Source organism: Pantherophis guttatus, chromosome 1, assembly GCF_059756535.1.
Source record: "Pantherophis guttatus breed Tessera chromosome 1, ASM5975653v1, whole genome shotgun sequence".
Lineage (NCBI taxonomy): Eukaryota > Metazoa > Chordata > Lepidosauria > Squamata > Colubridae > Pantherophis > Pantherophis guttatus.
The window spans coordinates 106170608-106196059 of NC_142063.1; the positions used below are offsets into that span (position 1 = coordinate 106170608).

The following is a 25452-nucleotide window of genomic DNA, read 5'->3' on the forward strand; positions in this document are numbered from 1 at the left end:
TTTCCAAGTCCATTAGCAATATGTTATAGCAAAAGTGGAAGACAAGAAGGGAATGTGATTCTTGAGTCTGCGTTTGTCAAAGAACTATACAATCCACAAGAGTTAAAAAGAGGATGCTCATTGCACAGTACATTAATGAGAAAGCCTTTTACTTTCTATCTTGTCTCATCCTAAGGTCTTAATGAAGTTGAGGGTGATTGAGAAGCTGTTCCATAAAAACATTTTAAAATACTCATTAAAAGGTTCATTTATTTATTGTGGTCAAAGACCAAAACACAACATTGGCAAAATTGGTAAAAATTATGCGCTACTCTAAACATATTAATTACAAATAGTCATTTTAATAGGGATTATACAGACAATGCAACAATATTTAGAGACATCTAATGAGATCACTTCAGCCTTAGCTGACAATAGATACTAAAGATAGAATAAATCTGAATGCCCTGAAAAAGCATTTAATAATAGGCATATATGTATATATCATGAACGGACATCCTTGTGACAAGTACATAAGCCCATTCCTCATAAGCAAAACCAATAGTTAAAAGACATAATATTGAATATTAGCAAAATAAAAATAAAAATAAATGCCAGGACAGCTTAAACTAATACCAATTAGTCCAAATTAGATCTGACAGCATTGATGGAACAATCTAAATCAGGCTCTAAAGAGTTTTCAGAGTGTGATGGTTATTACAGACCATGGATATATTCTCTCTCTCTCTCTCTTTTATGGGCTCTTGACTGAAGCTGGGGAATGATTTGCAAATCCTCCATGACTTAAGTCTTAGTGTGAAACAAGAAATACAATAAATCAGGTGGCATTTGTCACTGTCATGTTACCATCTGAAGGGCCATAGTAGCAACAAAAATTAGTACGAAGTTGCCTTATGTTGATTTATCATTCTGACTGGCAGCAGATCTTTAAAATCTCCACAACAAAAATGTAAAGAGTCAATATTTTTTCAAAACTCCTGAAAGATTTATGAAACTAGGAAGTTGAGTCTTTACAACTGTTTTTTCTAACGTCTAAATTTATTGAAATCCATAGATATACGCAAACAGCATTTTCATTTGCTAAAGAAGTAAAAATCCTGGTGCTCTTCAGTTGTTTTAGCTTATAAATATTTTTTAGCTTCTCGGCAGCAGTCTTATGAACCTAAAAAAAAGATACGGCTGCTTTAATATGTTGCAGTATGTTACATTTGTGCTTCCATGTATTCTTAAAGTACCGGTATATCTTCAAGACTGAATCCCCCAAAGGGGACGGCCTTAATAACCCTGCATATCATCGCAGCAGGCCAGCTTGTAAACTGAAGAGCCAACTGAACAACATTGCCTTTTTCACATTTAAAATATTCAGTATTTTTACCTCAGTGACAGAACCATTTTTCTCTTCAATTGTGGATTATTAATAAACAATCACAAAATGAAGGGACAACCCAATGGAGTCCAGCCACAATTTTCATTGTTAAAAGTGTGGGAGCTCACATTTTTGGTAAATTGGATTATGATTATGATTGTATCTGCCTGTGCCTTCCTATCTGTTCCCCTATAAAGGGCTTTTAAAACTAAACATTGCATCTATCTATCTACAGGCAGACATAAACACATATTTATAAACAAACTGAATATCATTTATTTTATGTATCTTATTCTTGTAATAACAACTCTTAACCCAAAATTGCTGCTCAAGAGTATACTTCAATAGGAATCAGTATACTGATTTCAATTTTTTGTTAGTTTATCAAAATATAAGATACAGAAGTACAAAGAAAAATGAAAATAATGAGAAAGTACGGAAGGAGAGGAGGGAGAGGAAAAACTGTAGGGTAAACTTCCAATTCTTTAGCACAGTAGAATAAGGTAGTAACGTACAAACTCAACTTTTTACTTTTACATAATAATATATACTAACCATTTCTATAACAACAACCCTATCTAATCAGCAAAACACAAATTCATTTTTTCCACCTCAAGCACAAAGTCCAAAAGCGTTTTTCCAAGGAGAAACAAAGATGTATTCTTTTCTTTAATCAAAACAGTCGATTTAGTCATCTCTAACTCCATCAACTTTTGTAGCCATTCGTCCATTGTGGGACTCAAAGTATCCTTTCATTTTGTGCAGAGTATTCTTACTGATGTCAGCATATATATCATCAAAGTTCCATTTATTTTTTCCAGTAGAAATCAGCATACTGTGGTCCCTAGGAAAGGGTGGATCTCAAATGACAAGCCATTTTTAGTTATTCATCCTTCTATTTTCTATTTACACCTTTCTTTTTCACTTGCTGATGTGAGATCATTGACACAGAATGTGCAGACTTACTGTTGGTAACAGCATTGTTCACTATTGTCGGTTTTTTGAAATTTAGTACTTGTGTTGCTACATGTATTGTCACTTGTATACTTCAGGGAACCAATTTCCAGTCACCATTCTATTCTTGGGACACAGGAAGGCAGGGACTAATTGTTGATCAGGAAGCAAAAGCGGTAAAAGTCTCTCACTAGCTATCAGCATGCAGGAGATGGAGGTGGCACGTAGCCTCCTGCCAGCTGACTGTTGGCATGCACAAGATGGCAGGGTGAAGGCAGGTGAATATGCTCCGAACCAGCTGATTGTCAGCATGCACAAAGAGGCAGGAACTAAGGAGGCAAGCAAGCTATTACCAGCTGATTGTTGGGGGTGTGTTAGGAGGCAGAGCAGCGAGCAACCTGTCACAAGCTGTCAGCATGCATAGGGAGGCAGGAGGTGAAATGGCATGCAGACTTTTTCCAGCTGATTGTTGGCATGCATGGAGAACTGAGGTGGAGGCAGCAAACAGCTGGCTTTCCACATGCACAGGGAAGCATGGACTAAGGCAATGAGATAGTCTCAATAGCTGACTATGGCCACTCATGCAGAGGCAGGCAAAAATAGCAGGCAGATTCTGGCCTATGAATTGTGGCATACTACCTGAGGATGCACACACCACACGTTAAGAAGCACGGGACTAGACTGTATCACTGCACAAGAGAAATAATGACAAACAATGCAGTGTGCTTACATTTGCTCTTCTCCACAGCTATAAATGATTAAGTACTGGAACGATCAGGCTCTAGAACGATCATATCAATAGGGTGATGTTTTTCTTTATAGAATTAATATAGCCAATGCTATAAAGAATGGCATCGCTATCAAAAGCCCTCTTTCTACTTCCAGGAAGAAATCGCTAGCCTGAAATGAATCAGTGGAGCAATAGTTTCTTCTTGAGAACTAAGTGTAACCAGGAGAAGAAACAAAGAAAAAGATTTTAAAAGTACTATAGTGGCAGTGAGCACTAAGTGATTGCTAGCAATTGGCAGGGCCCTCAGCACTGAAGGTACAGTAAAACACACTCTATCCAGCAGAGATCAGAACTTAACTTCCATTATCACAATGCTGCCTTCTAATACAATACACAGAAGTCCTACAGAGCACAGAGTAAATACAGCCCATGCAGCAGCCCTCCTCTACAAAAGAAATGTGAATAAACCAAAAACACAGGGTAACAGATGGAAGGACAGTTTTAACCAAGCAACATTCAGTGAAGGAAACTGGCATTCTAAATCTAGTCTTGCCTAACTCCAGGCAAACATCTCTGGGCATTAAATAGCTTTATTCTAGCAGAGAAGAGGAGATAAAATATTACATACCTAGCATGAGAATGAGAAATGTGAGTCCCTTCTCCTTCTTTTCCCTTTCATAGATCAAATTCTAAAATAAAGAACTGAACATATCTAGTAGGCCAGCCCAAGAATGGCAAACTGCAAGAACTGTATCATATATACAGAATCTTGCCAGACTAAACCTATACGTCTCTAATTCTAACAGATATACTCTGGGAAGTTCTAGGGAGATTTTAGGCTATCCTAAATTTCTTTCTCTGCATTTGATCCAGCTTCAGGCTGTGTTACCTCCTGTCTTGCCCCACTACTTGAAATGTGTTTCTTCCTTCCTGGGAGAGTATCATTTCACTATAGTCCATCACACCATTTGTTATTGAGCACAATAATTATCAATAGGTTTACTTCAAAACTTCATTCCCAGAAAGGTCTTTTTATTACTGTAGGACATTAACATCTCTTTTAACAATATAGAACTTTAAAAACTACTTTGCACAATCAAATGTCATATTTAAAACAATATCTCTTCATATTCCCTTATGAGAAATGGTAGTAAGTGATAGAAATAATAGAAATTGTACAGGATAAAATACATTCCTTTTTTTTATTGGCTGCTCAGACTTTAGTTGCTTCTGTGGCGTTACATCACATCACTTATATCAAACCACGGTGAGGGCTATAAATTATATGGGTTGCATAACCCTACTGATATGTAATAAAATCATTTCATTTTGTACATTTAATAATTTTGTTTTCCTCATAACAATGAGAATTAAGAATTAAGAAGGGTCTTAGGGTCAGTATGTTTCAATAATCTGAATTTTGCCAATCTTTGATGTGTACAGAGTGAAGCTATTGGAAAAAATTATTTCAACTTTTACAAAGTAGACAGATATTAAGACAGGAACATTCCTGGCAAGTTTCCCCTATCTAGTTGTTTCTGACTCTGGGGGGTGATGCTCAACTCCATTTCTTAGCTGCGGAAGCCAGCGTTGTCTGAAGACATTTTCTATGGTCATGTGGCCAGTATGATTATACACCGAGGCACACGGAACGCTGTGACCTTCCCATCCAAGTGGTAGCTATTTATCTACTCGCATTTGCATGCTTTCAAACTGCTAGATGGGCAGTAGCTGGGGGCAAGTAACTGGAGCTCATCCCGTCACACAGCACTTGGATCAGTGGTGGGTTTCAAAAATTTTTACTACCAGTTCTGTGGGTGTGGCTTGGTGGGCATGACATGGCTTGGTGGGCGTGGCAGGGGAAAGATACTGTAAAATCTCCATTCCCACCCCACTCCAGGGGAAGGATACTGTAAAATGTCCATTCCATCCCCAAACCAGGGGAAGGTTACTGCAAAATCCCCATTTTCTCCCAATTAGCTGGGACTTGGGAGGCAGAGATGGGGGCGGGGCCAGTCAGAATTTTTACTACCGGTTCTCCGAACTACTCAAAATTTCCACAGAACTGGTCAGAACCTGTTGAAACCCACCTCTGGCTTGGGTCTTCATTCCAGCTTGAATCTGCATTTGTATTTAACAATTGAGCATCCCCTATGGTTTATGGAGGGAGATCCTGTTAGAAAGAGATATTACCATGATCAAGAAGCACAATCTGATAAACTCAAATATATCTCTCAAATTCTAATTTCATAGGAGTCAAATTCTCCTAAAAGAAAGCATTGAATAATCATTTTCACATCTCAGTTATGTCCTCATATTGAACAGCTACACAACATGCCCTAATATATTATTCCTGCTTGAGAAAATGCAACAATTGCTTTGGTATGTCAACACCTCCTGGAGGACCATCAAGTTTGAATTTATTTAGAGAACAGATACTGAAAAATTATTATAAACCTGGAGCAAGCTGATCTTTTTTAATCAGCATTCAGCTGGGTAGAATTACCATTGACTTGTCTTTCATACTGCTGGACTAGCCAATGCATATAAAAATGTGATGATATATTTAGAATCAGGTATGTATTATATTCACTTTAAATTAAAAAATCCTGCCTCAGGGAGGAAGCTTCTACTAAGGTCAAGCCATTAATGTCTCATTAGCAATGCGTCATATTTGAAAACCCAGATCTATCACTTTTTCAAGGTAAACATATAGGCTATCTACGAGCCTTTATCATCATGTACCAGTCAAAAACAATTTTAATTAACAGGTTAGAGAATTGGGGTTTTGTGACTTTTCATGTTATGTTGAAATGAACTGAAAAATCAGTATGTCTTATGTAAGTGAGTATGGATCACAGAATTGAAATGAATTCAAGATCATATCCTCCTCTTTACTTCCAAGAATATTTTTTTTCTGAAAAACTGTAGCCTTACAAGTAGCTAAGCCTCAGGAAGTAGAGAGACAGTTATTGATAAATTGTGCAGGCAGCCAGAAGCACATTTACTAAATGGCTGTCTGAAAACAGTTTCCAACTAACCTCTGGAATCGTAAATAAATAAAAAGTAAAACCCTTGAAAATACAGTTATACCCACCATGCTATCTCTGTCTGTGAACATACAAAGATATAAAAACAGACAACCCTTTAAAGGTGTTTTTCTCACTTACCAACTCAGTTTTGTTGGAAAGAACCAACACCGCAAGATATATTCTTACAATCTAGAATTGTATGTCTCAGACTCTCTTCTTAGAATTCTAATGGTTAATCATCCCTACGATTGCCACCAGTTGCAATTTATTTTATTTTGTATAAATAATCTGACAGTCTTTGCACTAATTTATAATGGTGACTGATGAGGGAAGATGCCCAGTCAGAGATGTCCTAGGACAGGGCTTCTATTATTGTCTTTTCCATAGGCCTATATTGTATTACAACACTTTACACACACTGTATCCATTTTTTTCAATATCTATCACTGATTTATGCAAGTGAGAACCAACATGGCATAATAGTTAAATTGCTGCACTAAGAGTCAGGTCCAAATCCAGCTTTAGCCATAGAAACTTATTAAGGTGACTTTGGGCCAATCATTATCTCTCTGCTCAACTTACCTGAGCACTATCAACATGGTGGGGGAGGGAATGGAGGAAGGAGAACTATACTGTATATGTTGCCTTCAACTCCTAGAATAGTGATGACGAACCTTTTAGACACCGAGTGCCCAAACTGTGTGTGTGCTCATGCCCAAACTGAAAGGCGTACATGCGCACACATGCGTCAACATGTATGCATGCAGATATGCGCGCGATGCGCAGCAGAGATCCAAAGACCAGCTGGCCGATGGGAGGTGGGGCATCCCAACACCAGCAGCGCGGCAAGAGGTAAGATCTTTTTTTTCCATGAGCTTCTGTTTCATCGTTTGCAGGGAAACTGAAGCTCACGAAAGAAACGCCACAGAGATCTGACCTAGGGTGACAGTGCCCGTGCCAGCAGAGAGGGCTCTGCATGCACCTCTGGCACGCGTGCCATAAGTTCACCATCACGGTCCTAGAAGAAAGGGTAGACATTTAATGTCTATGTAATTAAAAAAAAAAGATTATGAAGAAACTGCTCAACTTTAATATATTTAAGACTTATATTTGTATGCATTTATTTTTTTTAGTTTTGATCAATTCTTTACTTGTAGTCTTAATTATACTTTGTGACATGAACACATAGGAAATAAAAAGAGAACAGCAACGGAACTTGTTCAGGGGCAATACTTGATCCTGAGTCTGACTATGGCATCAAAAATGAAATTATTACAGAAAAATAGCATGTTTTCAATGTTATAGATTTTGTTAAGAAGCTAAGTCCATACCTTTTGAAAAGTTTGGAACGAACCCTTCTCTAGGATATGAAGTTGAAGTGTATCTGTGGTACTTTTAATTAAATTGCTTCTTCAAGAGAAGAGAAAAGCATTATAATGCATTTGCCAAGGATAGCTTCTGTGAAGTAGGAAAATATCACACTTGAGACTAATTCTAAGATACAACATGCAATCAATGAGCCTTAAGCTTAGAATAAATATGAATTTCTGCCATATTACTTTGGATATTTAGTAGGTGAAAAAAAGTAGATAATTTACAACTTTACAAAGTCATAATTTACAACTATAGTTATATTATACAGCAATTATTCACAATGTTAAAAGGCATTAGCCTACTGATTCATAACCAAATAGCAGGAGATCCATACTGAAATAAATGAAACAATGACAGTATTCTTCATATGTGTACTAATAAGAATATTTTTTATATTAAATAATTGTTTTGCAGTAAAAACACAAAATTAAAGGTTTTCTTGTACAAATAAACCAACTGAGCCATCCCGCATAAGAAAAGCTATACTGTATGTATGTAAGAGGCATTTATGAATGACTCCTTTATTGGAATGAAACCAACTGATACACTAAACATTCACATATATGCACTGATTAGATTTACAAATAAATTTCTTTCCTAGCTTTTTTACTTCTGATCCTTTAACTGGAAATGCCAGTTTGAAGGGTCAAACTGGGTCAAACACAACCATTCCATCAATTATACCAAAATCACCATAAAGAGGATGGCACCTGAACATCCATACTGCATTTGAAGGAGCCTGATACCTAGATGGATTGATGCGGTCAACTTTGACAAAAAATAATAAAATAAATTCCTCCAATCACTTTGTTTGGAAGAATGAGTAAATTCAAGCTCCTTCTCTTCCCCTCAAACAGGTGTTTGACATCAAAGTTGGTCATCTGTCTGATGGGCACATAAGCACATCGCTCTTTGCCCCACTGATGGCTTTTTAGATTGGAGCCATCACATATGAAATCAAAACCCAGAAATGTTCAGCCAACCAGGTGAACCAGCGATGTCACCTCCGATAAGAAATCAATAATGAGGAAGTACATATTCAACAGCGAGCAGATAGATACAAGAATCAGGCTGCAGAAACGGAGAAGAAATCATTAAATAGATTTAAATTAGAAATGAGACTGAGATAGTTAGCATCTGCTCCTCAGCGTTCTAAGTTCATGAGTTGGAATCATGGACTACTTTATTAAAATAGGGAATTATGCAGGTTTCTTTACCCAAACAATGATATGTGTAAATTATCAATTAATGATGGGCACTCTTTGTTTATGGAGTGTCTGCAAGATTTGTCCCCAGTAATAAAAATATTGTACAGGAAAAAAGAGAGCACTGGTTTATGTTCTTTTTATGTATTTTAAGCTCCTCTGTTAGGGCTCATGGATTGTTTCTAATCCAGCAAACCACAAAGGAGTACAATCCAAACCATAATACAACTGGTTTGAAATTTTAAAAAGCTCATTTTTTTCCCAAAGAAACCAATCTGAAGGAAATTCGTGTCACTTCATGACACAAGTTTCTCTAATCTATAAAGAATGTACTCTATAAAATACTGGCATGAACAGATTTGCTTAGCATTCGGAGGTTTTGCTCAGATGGAAACCTAATGGCTATTAGCCATGTAGAAAAGAAATACTAGAACTTTTCTTGCTACACAATAGAAAAACAGTAACTTCTGCTTGCTACCATTCAGGGTTAATTCTGCTGTCTGGCTCTCAGATCAATCAATCGACATCAGAGACTGAGCTAGAGAGCCAATTTTCAGGAATAAAACATAGTCTTTTTTTGACAATGACTTGCTGAAGTTATCATTTTCTTTCTGCTGATCTACCAATGTAAGCAATTTTAATGTATTGCTTCAAGCTAATGACATCATAGTTTTCAATCAACAATTCCTGAAGCGTTTAAAAAAGGCTGATTTTCAAAATTCTCCTGTAACTTACATGGGCTGATTTCATAAACTTTGTTTTTCCACTTCACTTTCCTTCCTCCTCAGCTCAGTTATGTAATCCCAGCACCACTGATAACGTCATGACACTTAGTATGATTTAAATTGCCTTAATGCAATTTGTGAGAAGTGTTTTGGTTCAAGATTAAACCATTCCATTACCTCCCCATATCTACATCTCCTTTCTGGATTTTTTGGTGGATGTAAAACTGTCAATTATATTTTTAAAAATCATGCATCCTTTTTATGCCTATATGCAGTCTACATTTCTGATCATAGTAATATTTTAATATAGTTTATTTTGTTTGAATCAGGAAGTGAACCACCAATGAGATTATTTATTTTATCCATGTTTGTGCCTGTATACCTGTTCCCCCTCCTTTTCCAACCAGTCTATTTTACCTCTCTCATTTTTTGCCTATTTAGTTAATCAACAATGTGCCAGTGGACACTCCATATTCCCAAGATTTATCTTCAAAATGTTGGATGTCTGCAACTCTAGGGTTGTCTTGAGTCTGCTAATATGGCTATTGTATATGTGGATTATGCCATTATATTTATAATTCCATGAGCATGGGCCATCTTGAGACAGAAGCAGAAGAATAATACATAATTTACCTGTATTGCTTTGAATCTCAGTATTTCATATTTAAATCTACAAGATCATCATGTTTATGTAAAAACATCCATCGCAGCTGCCGATCTTATAGTAAGTACATCAAAGCAAATTAAACCGAACTCAAAAGCAAAGTGAGGAAAAGTTATTTATTGGATTTTTATCCTACCTTTATTTTTGATCAACACAAAGCTGTGTAGATGCTTAATGGTCTTGTCTCCTGTTTTCCCCACAATAATCCTGTGAGGTGAGTTAGACTGAGAGTTGTTGTTGTTAAGACCATACGTTGAGTTGCAGATCAAAGACTTAGTGCTCAGGCCCATAGCAATCTAGTCAACTAAAGTTCAATACTAAACTGGCACCAGATAAGGGTCAACAAAATTCAAGGGGAGATTGGATTTGGATAGTTTCTGGCAATGTAACGACACTTAACAATTCTACCTGCTGTTCTCCTACATCTGGCCAGCTTTGATACCTAGGAGAAGTTTAGATATCATGGTCTTCTGGTTTCTAGCCTAGCACCTTTGCCACTAAACCAAAGGGCCACTAGTCTTTTAAATATGTACTGTTGTTTTCGTCTTAATGCATAGTGCTTTTAACAATATTCAAACTAGCATCAGTTTTTGCTTCAGGTAACCTATGTGTTATTACTATTTGTGAAATTAATTGGCATGCTAATGTTAGTCACTATGGATCACCTTCTGAGTCACTTCATTTTATGATTCTTAATTTAAATGGCAATTGGTTAAAAAAACTAGCTGAATGAAAAAATGACTATACGGGAGGAAATTATCTTAATAATGTAGCTAAGTTAATCTTAAAATTTAACCCTGGCAATATTTAAGATTCAAGTATATAAATAGTGTGATCCATCTTTTATGTGACACTTTATCAAAAGAAAATGACACAAATGACCTGCATATTTCAAAACAATCCCAGTAATTGCTACAAGGTGAAAATATCTTTATTGCTTATGTGCTTGTGTCTGTCTGTGTTTTGTTCTTCTGAGTTTCAAATTGTATTTCCTATTGCTTAAATTTATTAATTTAATTTACTGAAATGTAAGGTGTTTCCCAAAATTCTCAGCAATTTCCCTAAAAAACTAAATAACCCCAAAATCTGCAATATAAATCTTCAAAACAACATTGAAATACCATTAAGCAGTCACAGGACAGCATTAAAACACATATCTTGCATCGACCAGTCCATACTACAGCTCTAAATTTTAAGCGCACTCTTAAAAAGTTAGGTCTTCATTGCCTTTTGGAACGGCAAGAGTTTTATTATAAATTTTCTGAATTTGACCTAAATGTATCAGAATTTTCCTGCCTTTCAGAAAAGTTGCTTGCTAATGGAAATGTCCTTTTGAAAAGCAGGCATATTTTGTCCTTTCTTTAAGGAATTAAAATTAATTAAATTCACTATGATTTCCAAATCATAAAGCTTTTCAAGAGCCGACCTGATTTTTTTTTCTTATTTGAGGGAACATATTGATGAGTCTATCCTGTCTATAAGGTGCCAAATATGATATCAACGAATTTTCCTAATCAGAAGTAGCTTCTAGACAGCGGTGAAACTGATAAAACTGGGAAAAAAATATTTTGAAGACCTGAATAGAATGATATTGAAATTTATATGGCAGGGGAAAAAAGCGAGAATCACTATGAAAATGTTACAAGATGCAAGACTAAGGGGAGGATTTGGACTACCAAACTGGGAATTATATTATCAAGCAGCAGCACTATCATGGATGAAAGAATGGATTGTATTAAGAAATACAAGGCTATTGACTTTGGAGGGGCACGACTTACAATTAGGTTGGCATGCTTTTTATAGTACGGGAAAAATAAGGTGCATAGTCATTTTCAAAGACATTATGTAAGGAATGCTTTATTATTAGTATGGGAGAAGGTTAGAGAAAAACATTTGAAAATACCAACCTGGCTTTCAACAATGGAAGCATTAGTACATCCAAATATTATTAATATGGGAAATATTATCAGATATAAAGGGGGAATTGAAAACGAAACAAGAACTAGTAGAACAAGGGATTGATATGGAGTGGTATACACAACTGCAAATACAACCGAGATATGAAAAAGATGCAAAGTTATATGGTTTTTACTTGGAGATGACAGAATTGTATAAGATACTCACAGGAACAGATGAAAAAATGATTAAAAAATCCTATAGTTATTTACTTGGTGTTAAACTAGAAGAAGAACAAGTAAAAGAAACAATGATAGCATGGGCAAAAAATTTTGGATACACAATAGAGTTAGATAAATGGCAGCAATTATGGGAAAGAATGGCTATAGCATATAAAGAGAACTTATATAAAATGTTTTATAGATGGCACATGTTACCGGAAAGATTGGCAAAAATGTTTAAAGATAAATCAACTAAATGCCACCAGACACCAGGATCATATTATCACATGTGGTGGACATGTCCAGAAAAGAGAAATTATTGGGCAAAAATTCGAATATGGTTAGAGAAAATGACACAGCAACATATTGATCTTAAACTGGAGCTATTCCTGTTGGGTATCTGACTGGAGAAATTTAGTAAAGAAAATATATATTTTATTATACATGTAATAACGGCAGCAAGAATGATATTTGCACAAAATTGGAAAGCAGAAAAAATTCCTACAAAGGGAGAGGTAATTAAGAAAATATTAGAATGGGCAGAAATGAGTAGATTAACATTAGCAATTAAAGAGAATGAAGAATTGGAGTATTACAACATATGGGGGCAATTTTATCAATGGATAGAGACTGAATATAGACAATAGGCAATGTAAAAATAAGAAATATGGGAAAAATATGTTGTAATACATTAAATTTAAATGTAAGAGGAAAGATAAATATGTATTAAGAAAATGATGATAAATGTTGAATATGATGACACAAAAAAATTTTGCACCCAGATGTTACAATGATTAATGTGAATTGTTTGTTTAAAAATAAAAATAAAACAATTTAAAAATAAATAAATAAATAAACAGCGGTGAAATGCACTTATCTTTGCTACCGGTTTGGAAATGGGAGCACCCACTCATGTGTGCCTCTTCTGCGCATGTGCAGAGCCTTCTGTGCATGCACAGAGAGTCAAAAATGGGACGTAATGATGCCCCAGCGGGTGGGCGGAGCCTCCCACCACCGGCCTTACCGGATCGCACGAGCCGGATTTCACCACTGCTTCTAAAAGTCAATAGTCCATAAAACTCAAATATGGAGATGTATCATGTATGTCTTTATCCTATTGGCCCTACAGCTTAAATATAGCTTCTCTGAAGAGCCAATTGAGCATCATGGTACTCAGATAATTGTCCTTTAATTGTCCTTCTCGCAAGAGATGAAAGCTTCAGTTCTAAGACTGTTCTGAAAACACACAGTGCTTCAATATACAAACATCTTAATCATGACTAAATGAATATACAGCCCTATAGTTGGCAACGACTAGTGGAGTAAAATCCACAGGGACCCCATTCCTTCCTTGCCTATAGATCAAAGCTCACAAACATTCCTAATTAATAAATAATCCACTCAAAATCCAAATATGAGCAGTGGCTAACTCACTGCTCACTCCAGGAGTTCGATTCTCACCGGCTCAAGGTTGACTCAGCCTTCCACCTTTCCGAGGTTGGTATAATGAGGACCTAGATCACAGATGTCAAACTCACCGCATCACGTTGCCATCATGTGACGTTTCGCAATGTTTTTCCCATTTGCAGAACTGGGGTGGGCATGGCCTGCACGGGATGCATTCGGCCCACAGGGCGCCAGTTTCACCCCCCTGACCTAGATTGTTGGGGGAAATATGCTGATTCTGTAAACCGCTTAGAGAGGGCTGTAAAGTGCCATGAAGTGGTATATAAGTCTAAGTGCTGTTGATATTTTCTCACCAAGTTCATATCTCAATCAGTATCATAAGACATTGTTTTAATACAAAACGAAAAGTAAAGCAAACAGTAAAAGAGCTCTCTAATATCTGAGCAAATGAGAAGAGGCAGTCTGCAAGACAGCATTGCATTTATGCCAATGCAAGCTTTTTAATTTTCTGCAGGATTAACAGTGGTTTATCACAGAGGCCAAAATCCTAAACTGGAACTCCAAATGTAACTAGATAAAGTTCTTCTGGCCATGACTGATGCCAGAGTAACAAGGAATCCTGTTATATTTCAAAACTGTGAAACTGTGCACTCTCAAAAACATTTACTAGAAGATGCTGCAAATCTAACCCCACTTTACCTCGTGACAGTATGCCACCACAAACCAGGCACCCTTTCAAATGGCCATTGCTGAGTGTTCTGGGAATTGGAATTAGCCATGCTAGAAATTTTAAAAATTAAATGCTAGCACAAACAGGAGGTACCCGTTGAAATGGGTTGTTCTGAATATAGGAAAGCAATTTAATTTGGGCCTACAAATCTTGTTCAGTGAGATTGGTGAGCCCTGGTGGTGCAGTGGCTAGAATGCAGTATTGCAGGCTAAATCTGCCCACAGCCAGGAGTTTGATCCTGATGGGGCTCAGGATGACTCACCTTCCCTCCTTCCAAGGTTGGTAAAATGAGAACCTAGAACAGTGATGGCGAACTTGGTGCCGAAAAGGGAGTGCGCGCACGCACGCATGTCTGGGCTGCAGAGGAGCTGCCCAGGGCACATGTGCACACCGAAAAATTAACTTCCAGTTTCAGCTACTGAACTTCCGGTTTCAGCCAGCTACTCTTCCGGGTTTCTGGCGTGCATGCGCACACGATGATCAACTGGACAGCGCGCATACTCACACAGGAAAATGGAAGACCAGCTCTTCTAGTTTCCAGCACTGCTGCATGCAAAAAGGCCAGCTGATCATCGCACATGCATGGGCGCTAGGAACCAGAAGAGGAACAGGTGACGCCGCGCATGCCAAGTGACATGGCTCTGCATGACACTTCAGGCACACGTGTGCCATAGGTTCACTATCATGGACCTAGAATGTTGGGGATATTGTTGCTAACTTTGTAAACCGCTCAGAGAGTGCTGTAAAGCACAATGAGCGGTATATAAGTCTAAGTGCTATTGCTGTTGGAGGGAACCACAAAATGATATCTTCCATTTCTAATCCTACCAAATTTAGCTTTAGCATACCATGATTTTAAAGTTGAAAAGTATAGCTCCATCAGCAAAGGCAAGCCACCTATAGGACTAAAGCTATGATATCACATAGAAAGGTCTCAACCCAAGTTGATAAAGTTAGTCTTCCTCAATCTTCTATCTTCCATGCATGCTTGATTATAGTTTTGAGGCTTTCTAGCAAACATAATAATTGAAATTCATTTCAAATTGGGAAGTTCGGTCTAGATTATACAGAATCAAACAGCCGAAGCAATTTCATTTTTGTACTGTACAGTAAATCTGCCTCTGTGAATAGAAATGAAATCCATTAACTCAATAGTATATGCTTCTGAATAGGTTTAGAATCTGAATTATATTCACTAAAATGCTTTCAGGAAAAAAAAGTGCCATCAAACTTTGAGAACTGTTTTTGAAAAAGAAAAGACATCCAACTAGGAAGGAAAAATATCACGTTCATCATGATCTCATTAATAACAACTAAAGGATCATGGAATGTAATTTAGTTCTATTAATTTGCTATAATGCTGCCATACAAGTGTTGAGGTTAGAATATTCCAATAGTAAAGTGAGTGCAATATCCCCAAATATGGCTTTAAAATGTTTGAGATCTGTTATTAAAACAGATATATAAAGATCAGCCAAGTGAAAACAAAATATAAAAATATTGCTAGCTCTAAATAAAACCGCAATATGAGAAATATTTGAAATATCACTTTCATATAAATCACCAGCCTTGCCAAATAAAGACAATTTAGCTTCATTTGAATAATACTTCTGAATTGGAATTGTTATCTAAGCACAAATGTTTCCTGGTGTGTTACTGCAAACACAAAACACTACATTTTTGCTCATTACAGTTAATTACAGTGCAAACCTCCTATAATTAAGTATGCCACAGTATTTCAGTCCAAAGTGAACCATCGCTTGCTCGTCCCTTTAAAAGCAATGGGTTTGTGTCGACATGTTCAAGATGTTTCCTCATAATCTAATAATCACATTTGTAAAATTATATTATCACTCTATTTATTGCATCTCCTTCTCTCCTCCCATTGAATGGATTCCCTGCAAGTCAAGTTTTAGAAAACAACAGCACAACCCTTTAAAAGTCTGCTTTATACAATAACAAAGGGGCAATTGTCTGACTACAACAATCTAATTTAATTATACATGCATGGAATTCTTACACTGCATTATTAAGAATTTCTTCCCCCGGGTTTTACCACACTGTCCATATTACAGCAAGACTGCAGGCGAATGTTATGCGCCCCTTTGCTCAGTGCCCTCCTCTTGCTTTTGAAACCAGGAGACCATAATCCTCCCTTTGTGACATCAATCATTTGCTGTAGGCCTGATGTGCCAGACTCTATGGGACAAGCTTTGCTTTCCCTGCTCTGAAGGAGAATTAGCTTTGTCATCATCCAGAGCCCTAAAATGTATCGTGTCCTGAATATGGTTTGCCAGGCAAGAATAGATGTCATCATGGCTGCATAGATGTAGCATCTGGACGTCTTGCCTGTTAAAATCTCCTTGTTTCATGCTCATTTATCAAGCCTGCCGTTTAAAACTATGGAGAAGCTAAAGAAGTTCAAAGTTCAATTGGGACCGAGGCCAGCATTTGCCTTCCCAAATCTTTAGCTTTGATCTTCTGTATTTTATAGAAAAGGAAATGGATGGTCCTGAACTTAGAATAAAGAAGAACTTTATAGCAAAAATACTTTGCAATATAGCAAAAATACTTTGCAAGTTAAATAGTGGGGGACGGGACTAAAACATAACAAACAAATCTGAAGTTACAGGAGAATAGAGACAATAGAATATTTGTTTATTTATTTATAAAATGTATTGACCATCCATCTTACCGCAGGATAACTTTGGATGGTTGTTGGATTCATGATACATTTCATGAAATTACCTTAAAAATAACAGCAATCACTTTCCATGTCTCATTTTTCCTTCTTTCTATGGTATGGTTCTGCTTGAGTTGCAAACTGTCTACACAACTTTATTGAACTGCCAGCCTCTTGAGCACATGATTATTGAATCTCTGAGTGAACAACTACATGTTCAGATACTCCCTACCAGAAGCTTACTAAATGCCCTCTTTTCCTTCTCAGGAATCTAGGAACGATAGACATCGCTTGGCTGTGTATCACTGATTTCCCCCACCTCCCCCCCACCCCCAAATTCTAAGTACAATAGCAAAGAAAATTGTCCATAATTCATTTAATATATCGATTTTGAATATGGGAGAAAGAAAACAAATATTTCCAATTCCATGTATGATTTTGTTTTTCCCCAGAAGAAAGTCCCGTTGATTTCAGTAGTTTTATCTCCCAACCTCCCAAGCAAGTGAGCACAGAATTAAAACGCTATATACCAATAATTCTTATGGGGTCTTTAAAACACATTTAGATTTTATCTGTGTATCCCAGCATTGTATGAACATGTGTGTGCATCAGGACTGGAAGAGTGGAAGCTCATTTACAATTTCCTATAAAATTACAAACAACATTTTTGCTCTAATTCGGCTCCTCAAAGACCAGCAAAAGCAGACCACAGCCTCTCTCTGAACACAGGCTCTGCCTCCTCCTCCCCCCCCACCTCCCCCACTCTCTAATCACTCAGAAGGAAGATTGGAAGATTAGTGAGGGAAGGGGGAGGACAAATTGCAGTTAACCCTTTAGCTGAATAATACCCCATGATGATCTAAATGTATGATCTAAATCTATAGGTTGTGATTTTTTGCTCCTTTACTTAGTTTCAAGTCCCTCCGAACTCAGAAGGACTTACTTCTGGCAAAGCTTTTGAAGAATCATCAATCTGAAATACTGCTATTGTAGTTGCTTTTAAGATAACCCAACTCTGTGGGAGGGGGCAGAGTGGGAGACCTCAACTGGAAGTAGACAAAAAATCACAGTAATGAGGATAATGTTTGAGTTCATAGATTTAAGGCCTCTTACATGGTCATAGCAAAGGGCAAGAGATCACCTCCAGAAACAGCATCCAGAGTTTTTATCAGTGCGCCATAATACTGCAATCATTTTGGCAGGAATTTCATATTCCTCAGCTCTGTTATTCATGTCAAGATATATTTCACAGTAGCGGAAGCTATAATTGTTTTTTTTTTAAAAAATATCTAGCCCTCAGCGTTATGGAGGATAAAGGTGAACTGATTTTCCAGCTACTGCAATATGAGAAAGGAGCAAGATACAAACAAATAAAAGTCGCTTTCCGTTTTAAAGCATCACTTTTCCCAGAAATCTTCCCATTGACAAGCCCGGCAAGCAGTTGCTATGGGGCTTGAGGTAGGAGGAAGAAAAAGAGTGTGGAGAAGGGTTGCACACTTAATCATTGCAGAAAAGGTTGGCCTATTTCACAGAAAGATCTGGATTTCAACTCTGTCCCCAAGAAAATTGCAGGGACTGCAGAGCTGCTGCCATGCAGGGCAACAAGAAAACAGGCGATCAGAGGCAGCAGCTGGAGATGGAAACGCCTATTAAATCCTTTAGACAACAGATGGGCAAAGCTCATCTCTCTTTTTTTTTTAAAAAAAAAAAAAAGGAGAGCAAAACACAATGCACCATGTTTTATCATCCCACCATAAGGAACAACTCTTAACACCAACCAGCTTCCCAAAAGACCTATTCTAGGCTATGAATGCCAGAACCTATCTATCTTACTTTTTTTATCTCTCAATATGACACTTCAGAAAACCTGAAATTTACTCTGGGGTCCCTCAATCAAAGGCTGCCAAACAAGGGGGCCAACTGGACTTGTTACCAAAAATGGAGAACAAAAATATGGGAAATCTGGCAGACAAGAGATTTGTCATGTTTGCCAGAGCCCTTTCTTTGCCGTTACTCTTTGCCTGCCCTTGAAGTGCATCTAGTGCTGCAGAGAGAACCAGCCAGTCCAAACGTTGAATACATTGAGGGGACCTAATTATATCATTGAGGGCAAACACACCTGCTCCCGGCTAATGCCCCACACTCTCTTTCCTTCTGTTAATATTCCTTGCCATTGTTCTTTTCAGAGAACCACAAAACAACAAATCTCTGGCATCTGACTGCAGAACAGGGAATCTTCCTCTAAGCAGCAGAAAATTGGGGTTAGTGGGAAAACAAAATAAGACATCCAGGGCAGGATTTGCAATTCTTTCTTTTTCTTCTTCTTCTTCTTCTTCTTTTCCTAGTGACCACCCCTTCCCATTTTGGTTGGCTTCCAAATCATCAACAAAGACAGTGCCATAAATTGCACTCTATGTGTTCTCTCCTCTTCCCCACACCTCTACTAACTGCACCTTCAAGACTACACCCTTTTCAATCATGATGTCATAAAACACTGCTGGTGACTCCCCGTTTCCTCCTCCTCCTCCTCCTCTTGATCCACAATTCCTTCTTCTTCTTTTTTTAAGAAAAGAAATGAAAGCCATGCACTGAATCCAAGCCAAATTGACCAGCAGCTGAGCATCTCTCTCTCTCTCCCCCACCCCCCAATTCTACCAGCCCCTCCCCACCAGCACTTTGACTGTCATCAGAACACCACCCCTTTCCAGGAGTGATCCACACAAAGCAAGCTGGGCTTTAAAACAAGATGCAAATCACCCCCCAAATCTTTACCCCCCCCTCCAGAAAAAAAAAAGAGCCACACAAGGCAAAGGAACCACTCGATCGCAAGACGCCACAGCGACAAACAAGGAGGGACCGGCGAGGCCGGACTCTCCCATCTCCCGTGTCATGTCCGCGACTGCCACCTTCTTCTCCCCTGGGTTTGCTTTGCTGCTGCTGCTGCTGCGGCTGCCGAGGTAACCCACCTGTCTGCCCTTTGCCCAGCGTTTTCTCCAAGCGGTAGGGTCCAACATATTGCGCGTGTTGAGCTCCGCTGCCTTCTTTGCCAGTTGATGTCATTTCTACCCGGGCTGGGTAACGCTTTGCGATGCTGCGCCTGGTATCCCGCTTGGGGAAGCTCCTGGCTCGTTTTTTTGTTTTTTTCGTGGCTGATTCCTTAAAATTCCGACTTGGCCGCTGTGCAAGGAAAGCGCCCGGTGTCTCGCTCTCGCTCTCTGACTCTTCTGCTGATCCTCGTCCACTTGGTGGAAAATTAACTCTCTCTCTCTCTCTCTCTCCTTTTTTTTCTTCTTCTTCTTCTCCCCCTTCGCTTTTTCTCCTCCTTTCTCCTCCTCCTCCTCCTCCTCCTCCTCCTCCCTGTCTGTCCTGCTAGGGAAGGGATGCCCAGGAACACTTATTAGCCGAGGCTTAGGGGTGGGGGAAATCTCCGAGCATCCGAAGCATGATGCCGGTTCTCAGCACTCGCACGCTTTAGTTCGCTCTAGGAGCTGCTCAGCGGGAGCTGGATGAAGCGGAAGCGCTGGGGCCCGTCGCTCCGACTGACATTAGGCGCAACCAATCCCTGACAGCATCTCGGCCCGTCTCCCCACCCCTCTCCTCCTCTTCATCCACTACCTTTTCTTTTCCATCAGCATCGGTCGCGGCGGCTGCTTCTGCCTCGGTACCGAGCATCGTATAACCAATGGCAACAGCCGTCAGACGGCGAGGGGATTCGTCTCATCAGGACAGTGGCTGATCCCGTTTTCAAACTCTGCCCTGTTTCAAACTTTGTCTGCATAGCAGGAGGGCGGGAGAGCTACCCGGCTCTCTTTATCTGATGGATCCAAGCCAATTCTGCCCTCCATCCATCCATCCATCCCCAATCGCACTGAAACCGTGCTCGGACTGGGATGCCAAAATCACAGGGAGGGCAAAAGAAAATTAAACTGGGAACATGAATATTAAGGTTCTTCCTCCCCCCCCCTTTTTTTTTTAGTTGAAGTAAGTTCTATAAGAAGAGAGTAAAGTGGAATTGGCTTGTAATGAATTTCAGGGGAGTTAGCTGATCTAATATATATATATATATGAAAAGGCAAAAACTGAACCTCAGCAGGGTAAAATCTTGTTGGAGTGAGTAAATTAAGTTGAGGGAAAGACACAATTTCATCTGAATGACAAACTCCTGGCACTAATTTTTTTCTTCTGCAAGAAGCCAATGTGATCTTCAGTACATGCTGTAAATTAATGTTTCCCAAATAACAGGATGGTTTTAAAATGGAATATTGATATAAAGCACTATCTTGTTTATACTTAAGCAATTCAGACAACAGCCTCTCACATTTCATAAAACTAAAAAGTAATACAAGCTCTAGACTGAAACAAGCAACAGGTGCTCTTAGACGATCTTCATGTAGCTGAAGAAAAATAAGCCGCTTTTCATTTTTGCATACAGTCTAGGATAGTCCTGTCCCATATAATACACATGAACTTCTAAATCTTCTGTGACCTGGCTCCAGGTTTTCCATCATTAACCCCACTGTTCATCTATGGCAGTGGTTCTCAACCTGTGGGTCGTGACCCCTTTGGGGGTCGAACGACCCTTTCACAGGGGTCGCCTAAGACCATAGGAAAACACATATTTTCGATGGTTTTAGGAATAATTTTATGGTTGGGGGTCACCACAACATGAGGAACTGTATTAAAGGGTCGCGACATTAGGAAGGTTGAGAACCACTGATCTATGGAGATTCTCAGTCATCCAAGTCATGATTGTCCCAAAGGTGCTTTTTCAAGAGGCAAGTTGACTTTCCTGTTTTTATATAAATCCTTCCATTCCCCACCATCCAGTCAGAGTTGAAGAAGCTTCTTGGATGAGAAGCAAAATGTCTTCAAAGAAAAACAAGACAGTCCAGTTGCCTCTTGAAAAAGCACCATTGGAACAACCCCATTGTTCATTTAGAATGAAAAGTTACCTGGGGCAATAATGTCTCAGTTTTGACCTAAGATTATGGATCTCCACTCTAAGGGATGTTTAGTCCAGATCCTATCCACTAAACCAAAACAGTGTTTAGGATTCTATAAAAGCACTTCCACGTGGAATTTCTGTTACCGCTTGGAAGTAGCCTAGATCTTCCCTTTCACAGAATGACAGTAGACTCCAGGAGCTGAACTGATTTATTATTATCAATTCTGCTGCAACACTGTACATGCAAAATCACAATAAATCTGGTGTTCTCTCCTGATGCATTACAGCCTGGCAGAAGTTTTAGGCAACCTGGGAACTCTCTCATCTCACCCCACCTCTCAGTTCTTTTCTTCCACCTCTTTTCTTTTCTCTGTTCTCAGCATTTCAGAGTGATCCATGATGAAGATAACTATGGGTCAATTTCACATGGTGGTGGACTAGTAGATCTCTTACTCAGATGTCTCCTGGATTCTATTCTTCTATTTGCCCCCACCCCACCAGGTACTGAATTATTAATTACCCATTTATTTTATTGTTATGCTACACTGGCTTTCCATGAAGTATTTCATTCAGTCACTTGCAAGACCCTCAAAAGAGTGTTTTGGAAACATGCTGATCAATGGTTATAGTGTGGTCTTAGCAGTGCAGTATAAAGCAGTACTAACGCTTTACTTCTATCCTAAACCAGTCTGGGAATTGTGGTCTAAATATAATAGGAGAGAATAGATTCCTCACTCCCATTCTAATGAATATTAGATTCAAAAAGAACCATTTTGACCATGCATCCCAATCTCTTGCTCAGCGCATGTTCTTATTTTAATTAATGGTTTATCTAGGGCAGTGATGGCGAACCTTTTTGACACTGAGTGCCCAAACTGGAGCGGGAGTGCATGCATGCATGTGTGTATGTGAGCGCACTGGAGCGCCAGAAACCCAAAGACCAGCTGACCAGCGCATGCATGCCTGTTTTTTGGCCATTTTGGGTAGTTTTTTGGGCCACTTTTGGGCTGTTTTCAGGCCATTTTTGGGTCAGTTTTGGGCTGTTTTGGGACAATTTTCAGGCCACTTTTCAAGGCATTTTTGGCTCAAAAAATGACCAGGAAAACGGCCTCTTTTTTGGCTGTTTTTGGCCATTTTCAGGCTGTTTTCCAGTGCTCCAGCACCTGTGAAGACCAGCTGGCCAGAATGACAGAAATCAGAAGAGCAACTGGCAACGGCATGCATGGCCACAGAGAAGGCTCTGTGGACACGTGCCATAGGTTCGCCATCACGGATCTAGGGCTCAGTGAAGACAGCATGTTGCTCTCAGATCTTAATCGCATGATTGTAACATACATAATATTTTGTGGTACTGAAATACTGTTCAATAGTAGAATGACAATTACAGTGCAGGGGGAAGAGGATTTAACTCCATATTACAGGCTTTCTCCCAAAGGCGTTATTTGTTGTAGGGGACACCAACCAATGAACATTTTCCTCCTGGAACAAACAATAGAGTGGGAAGAGAAATGGTCAAATCCTCTCCTTGCATGCTGTGGTCCCAAACCTGACTGGGGAGCCCCCATCCCCATCTCATAGCTTATTAAATTTAAACAATTAGCATTCTGGTTAAGCTTAAAGTTTACATATATTGCCTGCTTTCCTGCCTTCCTATGGAACATAGCATTCTTTTGAATTTAAATATTACTAACATTATACCAAAATACTTTTATATATGTTTGAAATTATTTTGTAATTATATATTGTTAAAATATTTTCTAAAGATTTAATATAGAATTTAATTTTTAATATTTTTTTTCAGCTTCATTGTTTCTTCACTGAATTTGAGAAAATCCCTCTTCTCACTACTTGCCTTAATTTAATCCAGTTTTTCCCAATTTAGGGGCCATTTGACAGAGAATGATAGAAACTGAACTGCAATACATATGGAGGGCCCAGATTTTGGAAAGCTGATCAGATGTTTACAAAAGTGTTTCCCTTCTCTCTGTACATGTTTTTATCTTTTATATTTCTGTTCTGCACTCATTTCATTTGTCTTTTTCTATACCTTCTACTCCCAGACATAAAGGTTCAACATTTTCAAACAACATGGTATGTTTCCCTTCATTGAAATAGTCTGTAAAATATTGATGGCATCTTAAATGTATGAGCTTTAGTTCTCAGAATTGGTTTGAAGAGAAATGTTGTTTTTTCCTCTGGCTTTTCCTGCAGTTGTGCAAGGCCATCATTTGTCTTAGAATCCTCCCATTCTGCATGTGCAAGTAAAACAATACCAAAAATCCCAACAACTCTTTTTTTAAATTTAATTTAATTTAATAATTTAATTTAATTTAATTTAATTATTTGTTCGTTCATTGGTTTGCTTGCTTGCTTGCTTGCTTGCTTGCTTGCAAAAGCCAAAGGCAGGATACCCATCATGCTAAAAGAACAGCTACTTATTTGTATCACTCACTGACTTGTTCATAACACAAGTAAGGATTCTTATCAGCCAGGAGTTAATTCACTTACATTCACTTTATGTACTATCTCTCACTTCCAATTCTTTGTACCTTTGCAACAAGCCTTTCCACTGACTGTATTTAACTGCAATTTTGTTGATGCCAGCTTTACATGCAAGACTTATTTTTTTATAGTTTCACAAATTTAAATTGTTATAGGTTGTTTTGATCATCTGTTCATCTGTCATATCTATTTGATTACTGCTTCAAGTGGCTGCAAGTCAAAGAGCTGTTACGTTTTATTGCTGAGATGTTTTAATGTGTGTGTGTGTGTGTGTGTGTGTGTTTCTAAGTTTGATTATTTACAGTTTTGCATACTTAGATTTTAATTGGCTGTCAATTAAATCGTATATATGAGTCTTTATAAAATCAGTCCCTTTACCACATCACATGATTTGCAGTTTTATATCAATTATGAACTGAATTTGAAATGAGTTTTTAAAATTCTGCTTTAAATGTTTCCATGCCATGATTAACATAGCAATTTAGGGACAATCCACAATAAGCAGGATGAGGTACTAAAAATTTCAGCAGAAGGACTATCACACTAGTAGAAGGGAAGTCATGGCTATAGTCTGTAAGATATATGTCAGCATGATGGTGGTCTGTTTTGGATGCAAACACACTGGCAGGTCTTTCTAAGTAGGTCAGTAGAACTTAGCTGATGGCAGCATTCTGCCACTGAAGATCCATCAGAAACAACAGTGGAATATGGACAGCACCAAGGACTATCATTTTTACACTCTACTGTGTACCATTTCATCCAGAGGTGGTATTCAACAGGTTCTGACAAGTTCTGGAGAACCAGTAGCAGAAATTTTGAGTAGTTCGGAGAACCGGTGGTAAAAATTCTGACTGGCCCCGCCCCCATCTATTCTCTGCCTCCCGAGTCCCAGCTGATCGGGAGGAAATGGGGATTTTGCAGTAACCTTCCCCTGGAGTGAGCTGGGAATGTAAATTTTACAGTATCCTTCCCCTGCTACGCCCACCAAGCCACACCCACCAAGTAATGCCAAACCCAC

The 25452-nt window shown here is 38.5% G+C and overlaps 1 protein-coding gene and 1 long non-coding RNA gene across 14 annotated transcripts in view; both read right to left on the minus strand.

The window, feature by feature from the left end:
• Positions 1-20596, minus strand: part of BRSK2 (BR serine/threonine kinase 2) — a 467655-nt gene extending 447059 nt beyond the window's left edge. For 3 of the 12 annotated variants that reach the window (XM_087880323.1, XM_087880317.1, XM_034416849.3), the window contains exon 1: positions 19954-20595. In XM_087880323.1, the coding sequence (XP_087736449.1) occupies positions 19954-20047 (94 nt within the window). In that variant the 5' untranslated portion in view covers positions 20048-20595. Of the gene's footprint in view, positions 1-19953 lie in introns of all 12 variants that reach the window. The other 9 variants (XM_034416851.3, XM_087880353.1, XM_034416850.3 and 6 more) reach the window with 5 other exon arrangements.
• LOC117665212 (uncharacterized) lies at positions 1808-16888 on the minus strand. 2 transcript variants are annotated; one of them, XR_004591281.3, is made up of 4 exons: positions 16325-16888; positions 7414-7540; positions 5141-5223; positions 1808-2210 (listed from the first exon to the last, which is right to left on the minus strand). It is a non-coding gene; the product is annotated as an uncharacterized LOC117665212 (long non-coding RNA). The 2 variants fall into 2 exon arrangements; XR_004591280.2 differs by lacking the exon at positions 1808-2210 and adding an exon at positions 3226-3739.
• Positions 20597-25452: the final 4856 nt, after the last annotated feature.